Genomic DNA, 21,268 nt, shown 5'->3' with positions numbered 1-21,268 from the left:
CAAGGTTCCTGCCATCTCACCCAGGCTCACCCTGAATCCTTCCCACTTCACCAAAGAGCTAATGGGATAAACTCAATCTCTCTGCCTAGGTTGAACTTTTTAATAGAAAAGTCTACATGGGGTTAAGGAAGACAACTGGTCCAAGTCACTTTTGATAAATAAAGCCTGAAACAAATAGAAAAAATGTGCAACTTGTATTTTGCAGAATTAAGACAGAACTCAAGACAGTAAAACAAGTGAACTTTGTGTAATATATATATATATATGCATATATATATATATATACATAGATTTCTCTGGCACCATAATCAATATGAGCCAACAATATTTAAACGTGATTCAGGCCACATTCAGAACATTTGCTCTTATATACAAATTTTTAAATTAAATACAACCTGAAGTGTGTTGTGTTGTTACATACATACAAAAGAAAAACTATACAACGCAGAAAGATTTCTTTTAAACCATTACATTTAAGTTGAATAGTACCATTTCCAGTGAGTCAAGTTTTTATCACCCCTTCCAGAAAATCCTTCTCTATCATTTCTTCAATTTTTTGCCTGGCTTTGCTGGAAAACATTTTGTTATTCTCCATTTTAATGTCCTTATTAGGGAAGGAGTTTGGGTAGAGGACAGGGCTCCCTGAGTGTCCCACACATCTGCTTGTGACTTTGCTATTGAAGACTTGGCTGAGCACATTGAAGAAAGGCAGGAGCTGCTCAATATTACGCACAGTGTAGATGGTTAGTAACAAATGTCCTGGTTCCCAACCTAATGTTCTCCCTGAGTTGTCTTCCTCTGGGTTTTTCTGTAGAAACAAAAGGGGAATTGTCATCTAACAGATGAAATACACCACGTCCCCAAGCGGTTGCCAAATTCTATTGTTTTTAGCACTCTCACTGTATTCTCTCCTTTTTACTACCACTACAACTACTCTATTACTCTGTCATTTACTGTTCTGTGTTCACATTTTATAGTCAAGATCACAATTCCTTATTTCCCCCAAATTACATTATATATTTTTTTGAGTCCTCTCTAACTGGTATAGACTGAGGAAGCAGTACTAACCATCATACGTCAGAAATGAATAATAAAACATTTGCAAAAAACCTTCTTTACTGATGCTGTTAAAAAAATAGTGTGCAGTTAACTTGAAGCATTAGGTTTCTCTAATACCATTGTTCTCACTGAAGATGCAATCCACTGTTTACTTTCTAGAAAATTACAGTCAATTATCAGTAACTTTATGTATATCCAAAATCCAGAGCTTTATGGAACCCCAAAATTTAAAACAGGGATTTCCTACTTCTAGTTCATACCACAATTCACTCATTATATACAATATCCCAAAGTAAAGACTGAGGAATAGTCAAAAAGTCATTCTGACTTTGAAAAAAATCAATTCCTTTTTCATCCAAGAGATAGAAATGATCCAGAGTAGAAACACAGTTTAGTAAAGAGAAAGAAGCTATTTATACAAGAATCTATATGGCCAACCCAAACAAAAGTAAAGCGAAAAATCTTTGGCCATTAACACATGAGCCCCTAAGATTCTACCAAGCATTCCAAGCAGGAAATTGACCTTGGAGATAACCTCAAAACTCAAAAGACAGAATGAATAAAGAATGAAAAGAGCCTTAATGCTACAGAGATCAGTGAGGAGACAGAAGTAGAGAACCAAAAGATGTTTAAATTCAAACAATTCAAGTAGGACGATTGAGACAATGAAAAGAGAAAGGAGAAAGAAAAAGGGTTGCCAGCTACTGACTGAGGCCTTGGAAGGGAGACTGACTGTCCTATGCTTCTATCCCTAAAGACAGGCACAATATTTTAATTTCCTAGATCAGATGCTATTGGGATGCTTTCTACCTTTTGCCCACAAGGAATGCCTTGACAACACTACTTGTCTAAAGAAGACCTACAAAATAACTTTGCTCTTCTTTTGCACTGTTTTAAAAAGTATTTTGTCAGGATAATCAGGAGGTTTGAGATGGGTGTTATAGTTAAGATTGTTGTACACTTTATTTAGATTAGAACAATACAATTGATGGTCAGAATCACATAGTTGCTGATTATTTGACTTTTGGCAAATTGGCAACCTTGAAGTTTTTTCAGTGAAGCCAGAAAATCTTTAAGCATGAAAACTATTTAAACAATACAAAAAGCATTCTCTCTCATAAAAATTAACATTTGTCCTAAGAGATCCCTCTTTCTGTGTCTCAAATCAGTGAATACTAATAATGTAATAGTAGGAGTTCTATTACTATTTGTTGAACCTTTGACCCAAACCAAACAACATCAAATAAACATGAGGTGCTCAGTATCAAAAATCCTGATGCACACATGTGCTTAACTTTTTCTTACTGTCTCTTTAATAGTTAAAATAGGTTGACTTAAACTATTATTCAAAAGAAATCTATTCTTACCCAAGTTTCCTAAATATATATGCATTACCCCCAAAAATGGAGATGAACTTAAGGTCCATCTCCCTTTGCCTTCATCAAAATAGCCTACACTTAATTCTCTGAAGAAAACCTTTCTCCCTGTTTACCTCTCTTGCACTTGTTGAAATCCAGACCTGGGTATGGCTGTGAGTATCTGGTCCTGATGTGGCAGCTTTTGCTGCCAAATCACAAGCATCAAAGAGCCACCCTCACCTGATGCTTGGCCATCTCCAATCCCTCCAAAATCACTGTCTTAAAGTTCTCCTCCTTGTCCTGCGGAAGGAAAGAGGAAAACTCACAGCCTTTGTTCCAATTCAAAGTATGTTTGGCCATGAAGACCTTGTAGTTTGTAATCAATCTATATGAGATGAGAAGATTCTTTCCACCAAAACAATTTTCTTATTTCTTAGATATGTTTTGGGCAACAGGCTAGCAAGTCATCCCTTGAGTAAGATCTAATTAACTGTGAGATAATGTAAATTGTGCCTGAGTGCCAAATATGTCACACTGATTATTTATTGGCAAGAAAATCTATTTACATTTCTAGACATGTGATGTCACAAGTAAAGGGATTCTCTTAGCAACAGAAATTTCCTAAAAGGACATCACAATGATCTAACCCCTCCCAAAATCCAACCCTTCAACTTTTGATCCTCATACTGGCTGGGGAAAGAGCAATTCACATTTATAAATGGTGCCTTTTTAGCATCCATTCTTCTGTGTTTTTTTTTCATAGTTGGTAGAATGTTGTTTGGAGCTGTTGCCTGAATATGAGGCTTCAGAAGACTAGAAATTTTTGACTCAATCATCAAAAGCTATAAACCAGAATGCACAATAGTATAGAATTTCTCACAAGTGGTCAATTTATGAAAGAATTTGGGGATTAGATAACACACTCTTTAACGTTCAAAAAATGACAGTAGGTTTACAGGACACATTGATTAACATTTTACTTCATTTGTCTTTTCAGCCAAGGATTATACCTTATTGGCCAAAATTAAGTTATGGAATTTGACAAAACAAAATCACTCAGGTGAATCAAAGGACATGTTATATATTTGAAAGAAAAAATTCTATTTCTTTACATATTATACATTCTTGGAGTTGACCCTGTCCTCATTTTTAAAAAATCCAGAGCTGTGATTTTATTAGCATTAGGAGCTAGCTCTCTGGTGAGTAACCCCCCCCCCCCCCCCCCCCCCAGCAGATCAGCAGTATCTCTGCAACTTTGAATTTTAGACAATTTCCTGGAGCACTAAGTACTCATCCAGGGGCTCAGCCAGTAAGTGCTACATATGGAACCAGAAACCCAGGTCACTCTGATGTCAAGTCCTGGTTCTTGAGGCTAGCTCTCATCCATTATGCCTCGCCCCTCCTGGGTTTTTTTATGTCTGAAATCCTTCAAGAGTACATAGTTACCAAATACAATTTGGGTCTTAAGCAGAATTCATTCAGACTATCTTTACCTTTATTAAAGGTAATTTCAGTCACCCATTATTCAGGCATCACTCTGCTTTAAGTATAAGGAACTATTTTAGCAAGTAAAACAATGTGGTTCAAATGCCTAACCAAAATAAAAATATAGCATCTTTCCCACACTAATAATCTAATCTTGTTGCCCCACCCCCACCCCCAGCCCCCTGCCTTTTGTAAACTTTTACCTTCTGTCTTAGAATCAATGCTGTATATGGGTTCCAAAGCAGAAGAGCTACCAGTAAGGGCTAGGCAATGGGGATTAAGTGACTTGCCCAGGGTCACACATCTAGGAAGTGTCTGAGGCCACAATAGAACCCAGGACCCCCAGTCTCTAGACCTGGCTCTCAATCTACCAAGCCAAGCAACTGCTCCCAATAATCTAATCTTGTTGAAAAACAATCTAAAAATCTTTCGACAGGTTTCCAAGAGAACTTAGCTCTGCCCCCTGCCTAGTTATGTTCAATCTTGCTTACCTCTTTTTAAAACAAAAGATATTGACTTCATATTTACTAGACAGTTCTTTAGGGTGCATACTATTTACTCCTCCTAACTAATACACTTGTGTTTTCCAATATAGTTTCACTTTTGCAGGAATAATTTTTTAAAATGCATGAAATGATAAATGTATATTCAGTGAACACAACTTACCCTTATTATAAGCTCTTCAAGGTACCTAATACCTTCACCATTATAAAGCTGTTAATGTTTTTGTTGCTGAAAGCCCTTTTTCTGTTTATCTTTCCATTTAGTTTTTTTAATGCAAACTTTAATGGAGGCATCTTTTTTACCCCTAAATAATTCTTTCCTTATGCCCATCTCATTTTGACATACTTTCTTCTTGAGATTTATCTCAGAACCTCAACCAGTACTGTGTTGACTGGTAATTCGGAGTATTATGGAATTTAGATTTTGTTATTTTTAAAGTTCCCTATCTTTGATCTATTCACATGTAAGAATGAAGCACCTTTGTGATTACTATATCCTATAGCTATTCAAACTGTATGTGAACATGTGCATGTGTAAGGAAGTAATTCTTTTGCTATGTTTGAAGATGAAACCAGTTTGCTTACTACAAACTTTAACTGTAAATTGGTTTTTAAATTTTTGCATGGTTTTTAGAGTAGGAAAAGTCAGCCCTTAGCTTATTAATCATTTTACCTCACTAGGTGTTTTTTAGGTAAGGCAAAAATAAGTGAGACAGTCTCAAGTGATATACTATGGTGTTTTTTTTTTAGTTTTTAAATGTGTCACTAATCTGGCAGGCAAGTTCTACCACAATAACATTCTTTATTAATTAAAAGACCAATATGCCTTCCTCTGCCTCTTCATTAGTATAATTGGTCTAGGTTTGCATATACAAAAGATAGTTTTATATTCTGTCATTGTTGCTTGACTTGGGGAACAAGCATGGTGATAAGGCACTAAAGTAATTTTCTCCTAAAATCTATTAAGGCTATTAATTAGTACAATATTTGTCTGAATAAAGCCACACTTTCTTCCTGTCCCCAAACCCCTTAATCTGACTTGTAATAACACCAAAAAACTTATGATGTACATTATTTTTCCGTGTATATCTAAATATTTTTTTCCACTTAAAGAGGCATTAGGCTCTAATACATATCTAGCTTAATAAAATATCCTAATTTATGTGTAGTTACAGAAACTGAAACTAGAACCCCCCCCCCAAAAAAAGTTACCTTAACCCTTTTCCGGAGGAGTTTTGCTAGTCGGACCACATAAGGTTTAAATTCTCGTTGATGTGTACCTTGTCTTCTGACTTCTAAACCTGAATCATCTGAGGCTTCTGGAATGAATGCCCAGCGATACCTATTCATATAAGAACCATGGAAAAAAAATCAATATAACAACTCATTTATTTATAACTTTAAGGCTTGCAATGTGCTCCCCACAGGAGTTCTGTGCCATTTAACCCTCACAAATGAGAAACAGACTCAGTGAGATCAAATGATTTGCTTCTAGTCATAAGGTAAGTAACCATTATGATTCAAACCCATGAATCCTGATGCCAGATTCAATACTCTTTGTACTACAACGTCTCCTCTTCCTGCAGCAAATTCATCTAACAAGGGTTCTTAACCTTTTTTGTGTTATGGACTCATTTGGCTATCTGGTAAAGCATATGGGCTCGTTTTCAAAATAATGGTTCTAAGAGCATAAAATAAAATACATAGGATTACAAAGAAAATCAATTATACTGAAATATATACTGAAAGAATATACTGAAATATATACTGAAAGAAAATCAATTATACTGAAACTATGAAGATATCTGAAAATAAAAAAAAATAAAAAACGACCAATTTAACAGCCCCAGGTTAAGATTTGCTTAAAGATTTCCTGGCAAAAAAGTTCCAGTATGATTAAGAAATCTATGAAGTGATTTATATATAAATATCTGTTATGTTTCAAACATACCTTTGACCTAGAGAGCAATGCCTATGGAAATATAGCTCCCATCTCTAGACCTGCCCCTTATATTCTTTTTAAAAACAATAATTACCAACCAAAATATTTTTGGCCCCTTACTACATAAAGACACTATGGGAGTTCCTAGTTGTGTGACCTTGGCAAATCTTTAACTGTTTATCTATCCTTTGCCCTTTTGTCTCAGAGCTGTTACTAGGTCAGAAAGGGTTAAAAAAAGATACTATGGGAATTTATTTTTCAATCTACTCATTTTAATGTAATCACATTAATTTTTTAATGCTAATATTCATTAAGTGCCTAGAACATGCCCTGGTCAATGTGCTAGGTAGTTACTGGGAATCAAAGGCACAAGTGAAACATGTCTTGTCCATAAGTTCTCCTGGGGGGAAGGGGAAGAAAATGGAAGTTTTTTGGAAGTGAGGGGACAACAAACAACTTTTACACATCAATGAAAATGAGATTCTGAGATGAAGATTTCCACTTATATGTCATATGCTTTTCAAGTAGTCTTAGAGAATTTGGGGGGAAAAGCAAATAGTTCTTTCCATTTTTACTTACATCTGAAACTGAGGAAGATTTTCTGATGGTAAAGCTAGAGCCAAATCCAAAAATTTGCAAGCAGAGAGGTAAAGGTTTAACCATCGCTGGCTATTATATGAAGTTGAAAAGCCATTGCCTCCTGTGTAAGTGGTCTCCAGACCAGCTACAGATGGTCCTGATGTCCTAAGTCAAGGAAGATGGTAGTCAGCAGTTTTATCATAACTTGTTCTTAGAAAAATCTTACATATGTATTTTGTTTAAAAGAACAGAAAAAGTGTTTCCTTATTTATATTATGTGCCAATACCAATAAAATAATTATGGTGCCCAGCTACTGTTCTATTGACTGGCATTACTGATAAGTTATGACCAAGTGTATTTTGCTGTATTCAACTAACAAGAGTTTTGTGAAATCACAAGAATGTAGAACTCCTAATGGTTATAATCACATACACAAATTATTTAGGTATAAATTGCAAAGCCAAGAAAATATGAAAATTTTATTTTAGCTTTCTATATGAAGCTTTCTTAGGCAACAAGTATATTAGCTTATAATTAAACAAACTATGGTGTAAAAACTACAATTAGTGTACCCATTAAAAATCTACTGCTGGGAGATGGAACTAAAGCTGTCCTTTGGGCTCACTACTATTATTTTTACTATAGAGTGATGTTTCTGAGGACATGATCTGAACAGTGGGATGGTGAAATTAATGAGTGGTAACAAAAGTTGTAATATGCTATATACTTAAATGCTTGATGATATGAATTATAATTGGCTCAGCTGGCCATAAAAGTTAGGGTCAGACATGACCATTGGAGAGCACTACAAGAACAAGTATTTCGGCTATATTTATTTACATGGATTTGGTTTATATTTTGCAAATTTGCTAAAATTGTTAATTATTTCAACTAATTTTTTAGTTGATTCTCTAGGATTCTCTAATTATACCATCATATCATCTGCAAAGAGTGATAACTTTGTTTCTTTATTGCCTATTCTAATTTTTCACATTTCTTTCCTAATTGCTTTAGCTAGCATTTCTAGTACAATAGTGTGCAACAGTGGCTATAATGGGCATTCTTGTAGGGCTACATTTATTAAGAGGCAAGGAGAGAACTGAATATGTCAAATGAGAAACCAGAAATGCTGGTTTTGTTTTGCTATGTAAAGCCAAAGGTGATTTCAGGTTAAAATACAGAAAGTAACCATACTTACTTTGAAATATCTTCATCAGCAGAGAGTTCCTGTTCCATCAGTAAAAATACTTGCACCTGAAGACCAAACAATCAGGTGAAAATATTTTCACTTAGGTGACAATCATTAAGCTTTAGGGCAAACATTTCCTAATATTTAGGATATGTACTGGAGTTCTTTTCAATGACATTTTTTTCCAGGCAAAAGAATGACAAGTACCTTTTGAATTTGGAAGCACAAATGATGTGGGTGAAGTCTTAAAAAAAGTTTAAAGCACCCCTTCTGCAGATGTCATTGGGGGAAAGTGAATGAACAAAGATATTTATATGAAGTACATTAGAATTATAAGGAAAGAAAACCTACTTTAAGGAGAAAATGGCAAGGAATTATTTTGAAATAATGGACAAGAGATATACTTCCTTTAGATGAGATTAAAGAACAATCAGACATATGTATAAAAGATGACTAGAAAACAGTGGCTGTGTATTCTGCTTAAGTATTCAAAAAAAAAAATCCTTACCTTCTGTCTTAGTATTCTAAGAAAGAAGAATGGCAAGGGCTAGGCAATTGGTGTTAAGTGGCTTGCCCAGGATCAAACAGGCAGCATCTGTGGCCAGATTTGAACCTAGGACCTCCAGACTCTAGGCCTGGTGCTCTATCCAGTGTGCTACCTAGCTGCTGCCTTTCTGTTTAAGTATTAAGTGGAATATGGTTAAATTCAATTCAGTATTTGTAATAGCTAATGTTCATGTCTATCCTAGAAGTCTCATCCCAAAGGTGAAAGTATTATTGTAATTATTAATTACAGCGGGCTCCAGCTTTTTTAAAACCTACTTACTAGTTCTGTGATCATAGTTGGCCAGAGTGAGGTGAGGTGCTGGGGAGACATTCTTAAAAGTAACACTCTAAAAAACAGGAAAACTTGAGAATGAAGAGTGGGCACCTGGGGCAAACGGAGACTCTCTACCAATCTTTCTGAAAGAGAAAAGCAAAATAAAGTATCTCTTACTGCTGAGTAATTCTGCTCATGATCATTCCTCTCTCACATTATCTAGCCAGTTTATTTATCAAACCACAAAAAAAAAGGTTAAGCATATCTATGGTTCTTGGTTCAAGAAGAGGAAAAAACCATGACCTGGCAGAAAGACTGCCTTCTCCATGGAGATTTTACTCATTCTAGTACCCATTTATAGTCCTGAGTCAGGGAACAAATATCCTTCAGACAGAAGCAACAAGCTGAGAAGGATTTTTCTTGTAAGACAGCAATAATCCCACTTCATCATGTAAAGTATAACCCCAAATGTAGCCTCCATATAAATGAGCTGACCCAGTAGAATGATAAAGAAGACACATAATCAGTACTTCCTAGATGACTGGGGAGCCCAACAAATCCGTATTTAATGGGAATGGTTTTACAGAGTTAGAATCTCCAAATTCTGCAGAGCTGTAAACATGACATGAATCCATTTCTGCCCCCTCTGTATATACAGGTACCAATCACATACCTCAAAAACACAGCAAAAATTTGGATCTCATATTACCAAATTTCAATGAAATCCTAATAGTAAACACACATACTCTTTATGCAATTCTCTTAGGATATCTTAAGCAACTTTACAGTTTCACCAGAACAACTGTTTTTCTTCTTTGGTGATGAGTTGATTTCACACAGATTTATAACCTGGGGGAATTTTTCTATAAGGAATAATAACTTATGTGAATATATAATTTAATCTGCACAGTTACAAAAAGTTTCACTAATTACCTTGTATGTCTGGAAGATATTTCTGATACTGGTCGATTTCACTGCTAAAAATAGCAAATGCTAATCTTTTTAAGAGCATGGCTCTCTGTTCCAGCTCCACATCCCTGTTGGCAAAGAGATTGAGTGAGCTGCTTTGAGCAACAGCTACTCGTGCTGAAAAAGAAAACATGCATAAGCCCATTAAATGAAACGTGAACACAAAGGCTGTTTTAGGTTACCTAATGATATAAGGTGGCAGCAACAGGGTGCAAGAAGAAGATACAGAGTTCGGGAGAGACAACAAATAGACAAAAATCTAGAAAAAAATAAGTGGGCCAAAAGCATAGATAGGATGCACACAGATAAAAGTAAAACCACATCTCAAGAGGGGAAAATGAGCTATCAGCAAGAGGAAACAGGATAAAACTAATTATTACTACTAGCAAAGCTTTGTATTTTTTGAGTAAAGCTCTTTAGATGCTTTCCAAAGGTCTCTACCATACATTCTCATGTTTAATTCTCAACTACCACTTGACATCTATCTGTGGGATAAGAATTATAATTATCACTGCAGATAGGGAGGTTGGGACTAGTCCAAGAATCTTTTCACTACTTATCTCCAGTGAGAAATAACATTTTTAAAAAAGTTCAAAACACTACCTAGATTCTTTTATTTTATTATTCTTTATGAAAAAAGCGCGACAGTTATCACCTGCCTTTTACAAATGAAGAACTTAAAAAAGTTAAAAGAAGAAGTTAAAAGATTTGTCCATAGTTCCATAACTAATAAACATCAGAGGTAGGACTTAAATTCAGATCTTCCTTATTCCAAGGCCATCACTTGACCCTCTAGTTCATGATAGTTTTTCAAAACAGCAAATAGTAATTGTGAGAGTGCTGGACTTGAGCTCAAATCCTGTCTTAGAAACTCACTAGATGTTCCTAGACAAAAAATCATTTAGGGGACAGATGGGTGGCTCAGTGGATTGAGAGCCAGGCCCAGAGATGGGAGGTCCAGGGTTCAAATCTGGCCTCAGACACTTCCTAGCAGTGTGACCCTGGGCAAGTCACTTAATCCCCATTGCCTAGCCCTTACCACTCTTCTGCCTTGGAACCAATATATAGTATTGATTCTAAGATGGAAGGTAAAGATTTAAAAAACAAAACAAAACAAAAAACAATCATTTAACCTCTTGGCCTCAGTGTCCTCATTGGTCAAATGGGTGTGATGACAGGAACAGGATGGACCTGCAGGACTCTTATGAAGATTCGATGAAATAATCCATGAAAATTGCTTTGTAAACCTTGTTATTCTATCTCCTGGCTTCACTTTTCTATTGGCAAAGTGTCTTAGAGAAGTGCTTTAAGGCACAGGTTGTGTTCTGCAGGCTTGTCTGATGTAACCCCCCCCAGACTGACTACCTGAGAACCTATGTCATTCCAGTCCAGTGGTTTCCAGAACTGAGGAGAGAATGGGAGGGACAGAGCATATGCAGGAAGGCTACTTCTTCTGTCAGTCTATGATACTCACTCATTAAATCTCTAAATGTGGTTTTGTCATGTGTCATCAGGTTGTCCATTATTGCTCTCCAACTAAAAGACACAAGAGTTATAACATATGTAAGTAAATAGGGGTGTTTGGGGGAGCTTCACTGAAACTTCTGATTTCTTAAGACTTGGACTGACTTAACTTAGAAGCCATAATGTCTGAAGTAGGGCACAGCCTAGCTAATAAAAGGAAGATTCTGACTTACTGATTAACACAAGAGGCATCCATTTGGAAAAAACTGGAATCCATAAAGAGGTCAAATGCTTCTTTTTTCCATGCTCTCCGTGTATACTGATACCCACTAAGACTGCTAAGTAGTTGAACACAGGCCCGATAACTGGGTGCATTGTGGGCACTTGAAAGGAGAGGAAAAAAACAACTTAATATGCAAGTTTAATTACTGTGTTTAATAACAATTATTTAGGAAATTTTTGCAAAGAAATGAAAAATATCCCAATGTAAAAGAATAACTGAATCTGGTTGTTACCATCATAGTTAAAGGGAAAGTGAGGGGAAGGGAATAAGCATTAAGTATTTATTATGTGCTATGCATTATGCTAAGCACTTTTAAATCTTACAACAACCCCAGTAGGTTGGTGAGGTGTGTGTGTGCTATTATAATCCCCATTTTATAGCTTAAAAAAATAAGGCAGACTTGTCCAGGGTAACAAAGCTAGTAAGTATCTGAAACTGGATTTAAACACACATTTTCCTGACTTCAGGTCTAGTACAGTGTTTAATACTATGCAATCTAGCCATTTTATATGATAAAAATATGAATACTGGGGTAACTACATGGCCCAGGGGAAAGAGAACCAAGCCTGGAGATAGGATGTCCTAGGTTCCAATTTAATCCCAGACACTTACTGGCTGCATGACCCTGGGTAAGTTACTTAGCCCCAACTAGCTAGCTCTTTACCCCGCTCTTCTGCCATGGAACCAGTACTTATAGCAATTCTAAGAAAGGAGGTTTTTTTTTTGGTTATTTTTAATATGGGAAGAATTCAATATCCATATTTCATTAACAAAGCAAAAGTGGCCATAAAGTAACAACTTGTTTCCATTTTCTCAAATTTTAAAATATTTATGTCATATACTTATACAGTAATAGTACCTGTGATTTCGGAGGTAGGGTACAACATAATGCATAATATTTACAAGTAATGGAATGACTCGTTCTTTCTCATCACTGTAGAATACCATATCCAGAAGATGAGCCAGAACCTACAAACCATAAGAATCAGAAAAGTGTAATCTTATGAGCTTAAACAAGTACTATTAAATAGTAATAGCTTTGGATTCAGAAAAAACATGGAATTCTTAGGAATCCATACCAATAACTCTAAAGTTTATCATTTTAAATGGCACTCCTACCTATTCCTCCCCCATCTCCCAAAGAGAGCTGGACTTTAAATTCTCTTAATTTGCTTTTTTTACTCATTACAACTGGATGAGAAAAGGTGAAAGACAACCAGCCCTAATTGAGTTATTAGAAAACAGAGCTTAGAAATGTTAAATGATTTGCTTAAAATACCAAGTCAGTGGGAGCAAAACCTCAGACTCGGACAATAAGTTTCTTTGTAACAGGGTCATGGCACAACTTCCCTTATAAACTTGTGATATAAATAATATAATTTAAAGGAATTTTATTTACTCAGCAGTACAATGAACAAAGTTTAATAAGGAAACTAAAAAAAATATAATTTTAAAATCCACTTAAATCAAATAATCCTTCTTATTGAAAAAAGTAAAAATTGTTTTTCAAAAATAAGGCATTCAATAACAGGAGCCCTATTTATCATCAGCACTAACAGACATCACCTTAAACGTCATATGAAGAACATAATTAAATGCACTACAAAACAATTACCTCAGAAAGTAATGTCAAGGCATGAACGCTATACACAGAAGGAGTTATATTCGATGTTTCCATAGCAGGTGACAACATATCTAAATAAAACAAAAGTCAGGTATAATAATACTACTATTTTCACTTAAAACAAAAGTTATAAAGAATAACATGGAAGCAAAACTATCATAGTTCTTAAACTGCTGACTGAATTCTTAAAAAAATATTAGATCACTATGACCCCAAACATAAGTTTAATTGATTTATTGTAATACCTTCTACATCAGATTCCAGATTGGTGCCATCCACCATGATTTTTGGGGAAGGTTTAACCTCCAAATTTCGACGTAACCATGTAGTCTGTTCCAAAGAAGAGCCAGCAATTGCACCAATTGCATCTACTATTTTATGAGTCACATCCTAAAGAAGTAAATGAAACAAAAATAAACTTGGGGAACAAAAAGACAATATGTTTTGCTACATCCAATTACTCAAGTATTTTTGTGTACAAATTTGTGATGTAGAAACATTTAATTTAATTATAATTTACAGCATCATATATTTATACTCAGGTTATACAGAATTTAAGAGCTAAAAGGAGATATATGAGCACAGTACTATAGATTTGAAAGCTAGATGAGAAAGCAAAGGACCAAAGAAATTAAATGATTTGCCAAGGTCCCATAGGTAGAAATAGGTAATAAGGAGCAGGTCTCCTAATTACATGTCAGGATCCTTACCCATCCCCAATTCTTTTTTTAACTGCATTTACTAGAAATGAGCTGAAAAAAAAATTAAGGTCTATTCAAACTTAATACTTCACCTGAAGGTCTCTTTGGTCTTTTTTATTTTCCAAATTAGGGTTTTTCATAATGAATTCATTCAGAACTCTAAAATATACCAAATATTAAAAGAATGTTACTTTAAGGAAAAAGGTGGATGAAAATAAATTCCCCATATATATATATATATATGATCTGATACAATGTGAAATAAGCAAAACCAAGAAAACAACACACAGAACCACAACAATGTCAAATAAAAGAAAAAAACCCTGAAATTGAAGGTTGTATAATAATGAACTGTTGTAAGGAAAGGAAGCAGGAGATCCTGCAAGGCAGAAGAAGGATGGTTCAAGAATTCTGGAGAAGTGGCAGGGCTGTTGCTTCTTCTAAGGGATAGTTAAGCAGGCAGGAGGTCGAGGATCTAGAGTGGACCTAAATATTGTCTCTCCTGTGGCTTTCCTTGTGATCCTGTGTATCCTGTGGACTGACTGAAATATTCCTGCAGAGCTGCTTGAGACACTGAAGCCATCTGTCAGTGAGACCTTTCCTTTGAGCCTGGTTCCTGCTTACCTTCCAACCTCTCCCTTTAACACCATCTAAGGGGGTGGGGGGGAGGAATTTGGGTTAAAGTATATTACAGTACAGACACCATTTTTCTGAGGTTACCAGCTTGTTTTTTGGGGGGAAGTTTATTTATGTTTTTTAGTTTAGATATCCCAAATTTCACCTTTCCCTTAGTTATTAAACCAAACTGCCCTGGGATTATACAGTGTCTGTGTTTATTAGTTCAGGGTCTGGCTCTGCCTGCCCTGGGCTGGTATACCCTTCCCAACCCAGATTATTGGCCCTATGATACCACTCTTGAACCTACATAGTTATAGAAGGGTCAAATTAATTAGTAATTTCTTCAGACCTCCCACCAAGCCTAGCCTCAAAGAAGAAAGGAGAATATGCACCTCAGTTCATTTCTTTTCAGAGGCAAGGGATCTGGACCAGAGTAAGACTAGCTGTAAATGTGAAATCCCCTACCCTTCTTTATGATTATTTTAGTGTTAGCAGTATGCATGATTTAATTAAGATATGATTCTAGCATAGTTAAGCAATTTTAGCATGAGTTAATCAAGATGAGACTCTAGCATCCACTTAAATTCTGGAATAAGTTGGGTGAGTACTGGACTGGCAAAGATGAAGTAAATCTCAAACAGCAAGTAGTATATTTCAGATGTAATCATTGCAAAAATAGCCCTAAAAATAGATAAATCAGCTACTGCCCATAACCATCCATAGTACCACTCGTGGTGACTATTCTACCACAAGTGACAATTCTGCATCTAAGTTAAGTGAGTACACTCCCTTTCTCAGCTGACTTAGCATAATTTTCTGTTACTATTTAAGTTCCATATCTGGTCAGACTACTTATGCTTATTCTAATGTCATTGGTTATTTGATTTCTGACACTTGTATCAGCTTTGGAGCATCAGTTTTTGGGTATAAAAGGAGGTCCTCACAAGGCTCGAAGTCTTTGGTCTTGACTAGAGTCTGGCTTTATGAGACTGGTCCTCTCTCAATAACCTATTTCTTTCTGGCTTGGAGGCTTTGTGTTACTTTTTTGTGTGTCTCAAATAAATTCCCCCCCCCCACTACTTTTCTTCATTGTCCTTGTTCAACATGGAAACAAAGGTCCAAGACTTTTGCCTGTCTAGCTGCCCATCTAACACATTCCATGAAAAACAATTTTGCTTAATTTACTCCTAATCTCTCCCCTGCTCTACCCCACCTATCCATAAAGTTCCGTATGACAAGAAAGAAGGAAAATACACTAGTCCCCAAACCTACCATTCAGTGATAAAGTTGTAAGTTCATCTATCATCTTTAGAAAAATAAAATATTTTAAGTTAAACTCCTCACCCAAGTATAAGGAACTGCCCTGGAGCTGGGAGACTCAGCTGTATGGAATCTTTCAGAAGAACCAGCAATGATGTCCAGCTATCAACTAAACTGGGAACTGGAATCCTATAAAACAAGTATAGTTTATAAAGTCATATCAAACTTTAATCTTGTACCTATTATTTAATGTGACAAGCTCATTCTCTATCTCCTCTGAAAAAATCACCTGATTTTTTTCTAGTCATGGATTTAATTCAGAACTCTTAAAAACTATATATTCTGTATTATTATTTTAAAAAAAATAAATTCAAAATACCTGATGAAATTTCCACGAAATTGAGAATAGCTTTCTATAGACCTCAGAATAATAAATTCTGTTAATCATTTGAATTACTAAAGAAAACCCAAATTATACATTTCTCAATTTACTGACATCACATGCGCCTATTTCCTACCCTAGTCTTTCCATTTCCCTCTTATATTAGCTTCTTCATCTATGAGTCTCTACCTCAGCGTATGTAGGGAAGGTTGACTGTCAGAACACCCTTCTCTCACCTCTAAAGAAATCAAGATTGACTTTGTTTAAGCTTTACCTCAAACCTACCTTATTGTATACAAGTTCAGACCACAAGCAGCCTTTAATTTATATTGCCATCTATTAAAATATACCAAATAACTTTTTCTTTAGACAGTAAGCATCCTTTATAAGAGATTATAAAAATAATAAAGGACAGTTGGGAAGCTTTGCTGTAGTGGAGTCAGCATCTTGGGAATGCTTTAAAAACAAGTATAGTTTCTGAGCTTTTCCTCATCAACAGTAAGAAGAAAGCTGGAATAACTACAACCTAGCTGCAATATCAGTAAAAAAAAAAAAGTATTAAAACGTTTTTTTCCAGCATGTTATATGCCCACTAGTCCCAATATTGTAAAATGTCAGTACTATTTCAATAATGATTCAGAGCTTTCATTTTCATTAAAATTCCAGCTTTCCCAAAGTCATCTTTTTTGTATAACCCACTTGATTATAGAACTTATGAGTAGTAGTATAAACTAGAGAGGGTATATTAAACAAAGATTCAAACTCCCCTTTGCTTTTCTTTTATAAACTGGTAAAGCAGTTGGAAAAGAAATGAAACATTGTCTTACCTTTGAATGTAAGCATAAAAGAACTGTAGCATGCACACTTCCAAAGAAAGATGTTTCTGCAAGCATAAGAAATCTGTCTTACTCTAAAGAAAAATACTGCCTTTGTTTTTTCATTAACAAAATGTGGCACTTTTCACACCACAATTTTAAGAAAAGTAATTAATGTACTTTTTCTCATTTGTTTTATTTAAATGTTTCATTATTACATTTTCCTCTTGGTTTCTATCTTTCCCTCTCATTCCAAGAAACATATAAACATCTACATACTAAGTGCTAGTTAGAGAAAAAATGGATATGACATACAGATTGTGCTTGAAAGGAATATAAGAGAACTATAACCCACATTTTGACAATACTTTAATTCCTGCAACAAGGCTTACTCAGGACCATGCAGCTTGTTGTAGTAGAGTGGAGAGTATATGATTTATTGTAATTTGGTTCTACACTTGGACCTACCCACTCACCATCTCAGTGAGCCTGGGCCACCTGTTTCCTTATCTACGTAATGAGGAGGTTAGACTGTAATGAGGAGGTTAGACTAAGTGACACGAACAGTTTTTGTTCTGATTACTTAACTTTGCATCAATATATTGGGTCTTTCCAAATCTTTTCAGAATCATCTATGTCCTCTTTTCTTATTTAATTTTGTTTAACTGCCTATATTGTTAGTACTTCTGCTACTATACTAACCGATGACAATGGATAGCCCTTATTTTACCCTTGAAGTCATTTGAAAGGATTTCAGTTTATCTTAATTATAAATAATGATAGCTCTTGGTTTTAGATATATTTCTATTTATCATTTCAAAGAAAGGCCTATTTATTCCTTTGTTTTCTGTTTTTTCAAAGAAATGGATGTTATATTTTATTAAAAGCTTTTTCTGCAATATAATCATGATTGTTACTTATTTTGTTATTAATATAGTTAGTTAAATTTGGAATTTTCTAATACTAAATCAGTTCTTCCATTTCTAGGAAAACCTGGTCATAGTATATAATTTTGGATAAGTGTTGTTTTGGCTTCTTTGCTAATATGTTATTTAAACATTTTTGCATCTAGGTTCATTAGGGAAATTAGTCCAATGTTTTCTCTTCCAGTTTTGAGTCTCTCTGATTTATGCGTCAGGACCACAAATTAATAAAAAGAATCTGATAGGCTCTTTCTTTTGTTAATTACAGACAACACTAGATTGTCTTTGAATGTTTGGTGGAATTCCCTAGAGTTTTAGTTTATTTTTTTAAAGATTTCATTTTATGATATGCAATTTCTTCTTCTGAAATTGGGTTGTTTAAATTCTCTATTTATTCTGTTAGTGGGTGCTTTGTATTTTTGGTAAATATTTAATTCATCTAAATTGTTAATTTTATTTACATATAGCAGAGAAGAATAGATTATTGATTTATAAAGCATATCCATTCCAAAAAGTTTCCAAAATATTTATTTCAATCGTTAACAGACTGATATTTTTGGTCAGCTCAATTTAACTATGTCAAGCATGTTAAATCTATGTTATTGAATTTGCCTTTCATTTTTCTTTAAAGTCAGTTGGCAGAATACCTTAATATAAATTAAATAGGGCTCAGAAAGATATTAAGGTAACTTCTGAGGCACTAAATGAAAGAAGAAAAAGAAATTTTAGTTCTGGAGATGATCAATAATCGATTAAAAAAAATCTCATCTCATGTGGGCAACATCCTCTTCTCTTTCAGCCACAATTATTCCTACCAAGTGCTCCTTGCTGTTACAAAGAGAATATAGCCATCTATTTATGACTCAAAAACATTCAAGAATTTCATATGAATTCAGTTTGATTCTTTAGATGAAAATCTTAGGGAGGAATGAGAGAAACAAATTAGATTTCTTACATTCACTATCTTTATTTTGTAAAATCTGCAGCTGAATTTCCTTTGGCTTGGCCAAACTTATATAGACTGATTTGATAAGTTTCCCTTATTTATTGGTCAGTAAGGCAGGAGATGGAAGAAATTTGAAGTATGTAAAGGAGAGTAAATAATGCATTGTTTATCTAGATCTCGTCTTTGCTCCCTCACAGAGTACCAGTTGTCTACCCATAAGAGGGTGTTTAAGCTCCTTGAGCATAGAGACTATGTTGTCTTTCATATTTGTACCTGTATGTGCCCACTAACAGTGCCTTACATTATCACAGATGCTCAACAAAGTTGTTTAATGGAATTTTTCTTTTTGACTCAAAAGAGAAATGTTCTTTTAATTATATTATCAGTCATTATAGGAGAATATTACTTAGCAAAGAAGCCTTAATTGTATATCATAGCAGCTTCCAAGCTTTTTTTGCATATCTCTAATAAATTTTTGAGTACATATCCTGGGTATATAAAAACTATACATTTGTACATTTTATATTTATATATGTATATACGTGTGTACATATACACACTACTGTACTGATTATATAATCATAAAACATCTAAAAATAAAAATTAGCTTTGTATCAGTTCTTTTTGTAGTGGCAAAGAATTGGAAATTATGGGGATGTACATTAATTTGGGGAATGGCTGAACTAATTGTGGTACACATTGGTGATGGAATGTTATTGTGTTATAAGAAATGATAAGCAAGAAGATTTCACAAAAAGCTGGTAAGATCTACAGGAACTGATGTCTGCATCATAAATAAATGAAATAAACAGAACTGGGAGAACACTGTACACAATAACAGCAATACTAGACATTGATTATCTGTGAAAACTTGGTTCCTCTTAGCCTTAAATGTCTTTCATATTTGTACCTGTATGTGTAAACAATGTGCTATTTTTAAATACTGTGGGTATAAAAAAGGCAAAAAATGTGTCAGTCCTCAAGGAGCTAACTTTCTAATAGAAAAGTTGAAGGAGTAAGAGAGTGACATGGCTAAACTGCAACTTTAGGAAAAACCTTTTTGGCAGTTGTATGAAGGATATATTACAGAAAGGAAAAATGAGACAGGGAGAACAATTAGGATGGTATTGGAATAGTACAAGTAAGAGTGAGATAAGGGCCTGAAGTAAGGTAACGGCTTTGTGGCCTCTAAGGGGTACCTGCTGCAGCAACCCATCTTCTTACTCTTCATTGATCACATACGCCTTAGAGCAGGGGTCCCCAAACTTTTTACACAAGGGGTCAGTTCAATGTCCCTCAGACCACTAGAATGCTGGACTTAAAAAAAAAACCTGAACAAATCTGTATACTGCTGTTTGGGACAGCAGAGGCTACAGCGCTGGCTGTGATGGGCCTGTCACACCTTGCACAGACCCATCACCGCCACCACTATACCGGGCAGCAGTATACACAGTGCGGAATCCCCTCCCCCAGATTGTCTCTCACCATGCTGACGTCTTCCATTGTGCAGCCACATAATCCTTTGCACAGCACCTCATTCTCGATCAGTTACCCTCAGAACAAGGTGCCATGCAAAGGATTATGTCATCAGAAATAGTACTGTATGTGAGTGCTGTTGCACTTTACGGCACTGCCACATACATTGCTCCTCTCACTGACCACCAATGAAAGAGGTGGCCCTTCTGGAAGTGCAGTGGGGGCCAGATAAATGGCCTCGGGGGCCACATGTGGCCCAAGGGCTGTAGTTTGGGAATCCCTGCTTTAGAGTCTGCCAGGCTCCCTTTGGAAACCATTGCTCTATTGTATTTGTGAAAGAGAAGTGAAAACACAAAATATCTCCTTTCATACCTTGTCCTTGACAATGGCTGGTGGTTGCTTCAAAACTTCCTTTACTGTTTGAATAACAGTTTCAGTTCGCATAACACTAATTGAGCGAACTAGTTCAACCAGCAAAAGCTGTTCTTCACTGGCTGCAGGAATGACCTGGAAAGCATGTTATGGCACATCATCACTAACAGAAATGACAAAATTACTACAAGGCTATAACCACTTTGAGAGGAGAGATCCTCCCCCCATGGACTACAGTAATGCTCTGCACATTGTGCAATAGGTACTTAATACATGACTGTTGAATCAGTCGAGCCTTACCCATGTAAACCAGGACTATTTAGTTCCTTATTCACTTCTTCACCATTTCTACCTCTATGAAAAAGTTCTAATTTCTGGATCACCTTTTACTTGTACAACTGTACAAACTCTCAACTGGTCTCTCTACTTCCACCTTTCTCCCAGTTAGAAAACTCTCACTTCAATTTTTCTCAAGCTACATTCATGTGTGACATGTTGC

At 35.3% G+C, this 21,268-nt stretch overlaps 1 protein-coding gene across 13 annotated transcripts in view; it reads right to left on the bottom strand.

The window, feature by feature from the left end:
• Window positions 1-175: 175 nt before the first annotated feature.
• DOP1A (DOP1 leucine zipper like protein A) overlaps window positions 176-21,268 on the bottom strand; it is a 110,689-nt gene continuing 89,596 nt past the window's right edge. For 8 of the 13 annotated variants that reach the window (XM_056818527.1, XM_056818529.1, XM_056818526.1 and 5 more), the window contains 16 exons: window positions 20,770-20,904; window positions 17,065-17,120; window positions 15,940-16,044; window positions 14,070-14,136; window positions 13,522-13,666; window positions 13,268-13,347; window positions 12,512-12,621; window positions 11,603-11,752; window positions 11,380-11,441; window positions 9,870-10,022; window positions 8,943-9,079; window positions 8,126-8,181; window positions 6,927-7,091; window positions 5,618-5,747; window positions 2,658-2,717; window positions 176-808 (listed from right to left, as the gene is read on the bottom strand). In XM_056818527.1, the coding sequence (XP_056674505.1) occupies window positions 503-808; window positions 2,658-2,717; window positions 5,618-5,747; window positions 6,927-7,091; window positions 8,126-8,181; window positions 8,943-9,079; window positions 9,870-10,022; window positions 11,380-11,441; window positions 11,603-11,752; window positions 12,512-12,621; window positions 13,268-13,347; window positions 13,522-13,666; window positions 14,070-14,136; window positions 15,940-16,044; window positions 17,065-17,120; window positions 20,770-20,904 (1,917 nt within the window). In that variant the 3' untranslated portion in view covers window positions 176-502. Of the gene's footprint in view, window positions 809-2,551; window positions 2,718-5,617; window positions 5,748-6,926; window positions 7,092-8,125; window positions 8,182-8,942; window positions 9,080-9,869; window positions 10,023-11,379; window positions 11,442-11,602; window positions 11,753-12,511; window positions 12,622-13,267; window positions 13,348-13,521; window positions 13,667-14,069; window positions 14,137-15,939; window positions 16,045-17,064; window positions 17,121-20,769; window positions 20,905-21,268 lie in introns of all 13 variants that reach the window. The other 5 variants (XM_056818534.1, XM_056818532.1, XM_056818535.1 and 2 more) reach the window with 2 other exon arrangements.

This window comes from Monodelphis domestica, chromosome 2, assembly GCF_027887165.1.
Source record: "Monodelphis domestica isolate mMonDom1 chromosome 2, mMonDom1.pri, whole genome shotgun sequence".
NCBI classification, from domain to species: domain Eukaryota; kingdom Metazoa; phylum Chordata; class Mammalia; order Didelphimorphia; family Didelphidae; genus Monodelphis; species Monodelphis domestica.
Note: the sequence above shows the minus strand (reverse complement) of the source record. Positions and strands in the feature narration are given on the sequence as shown.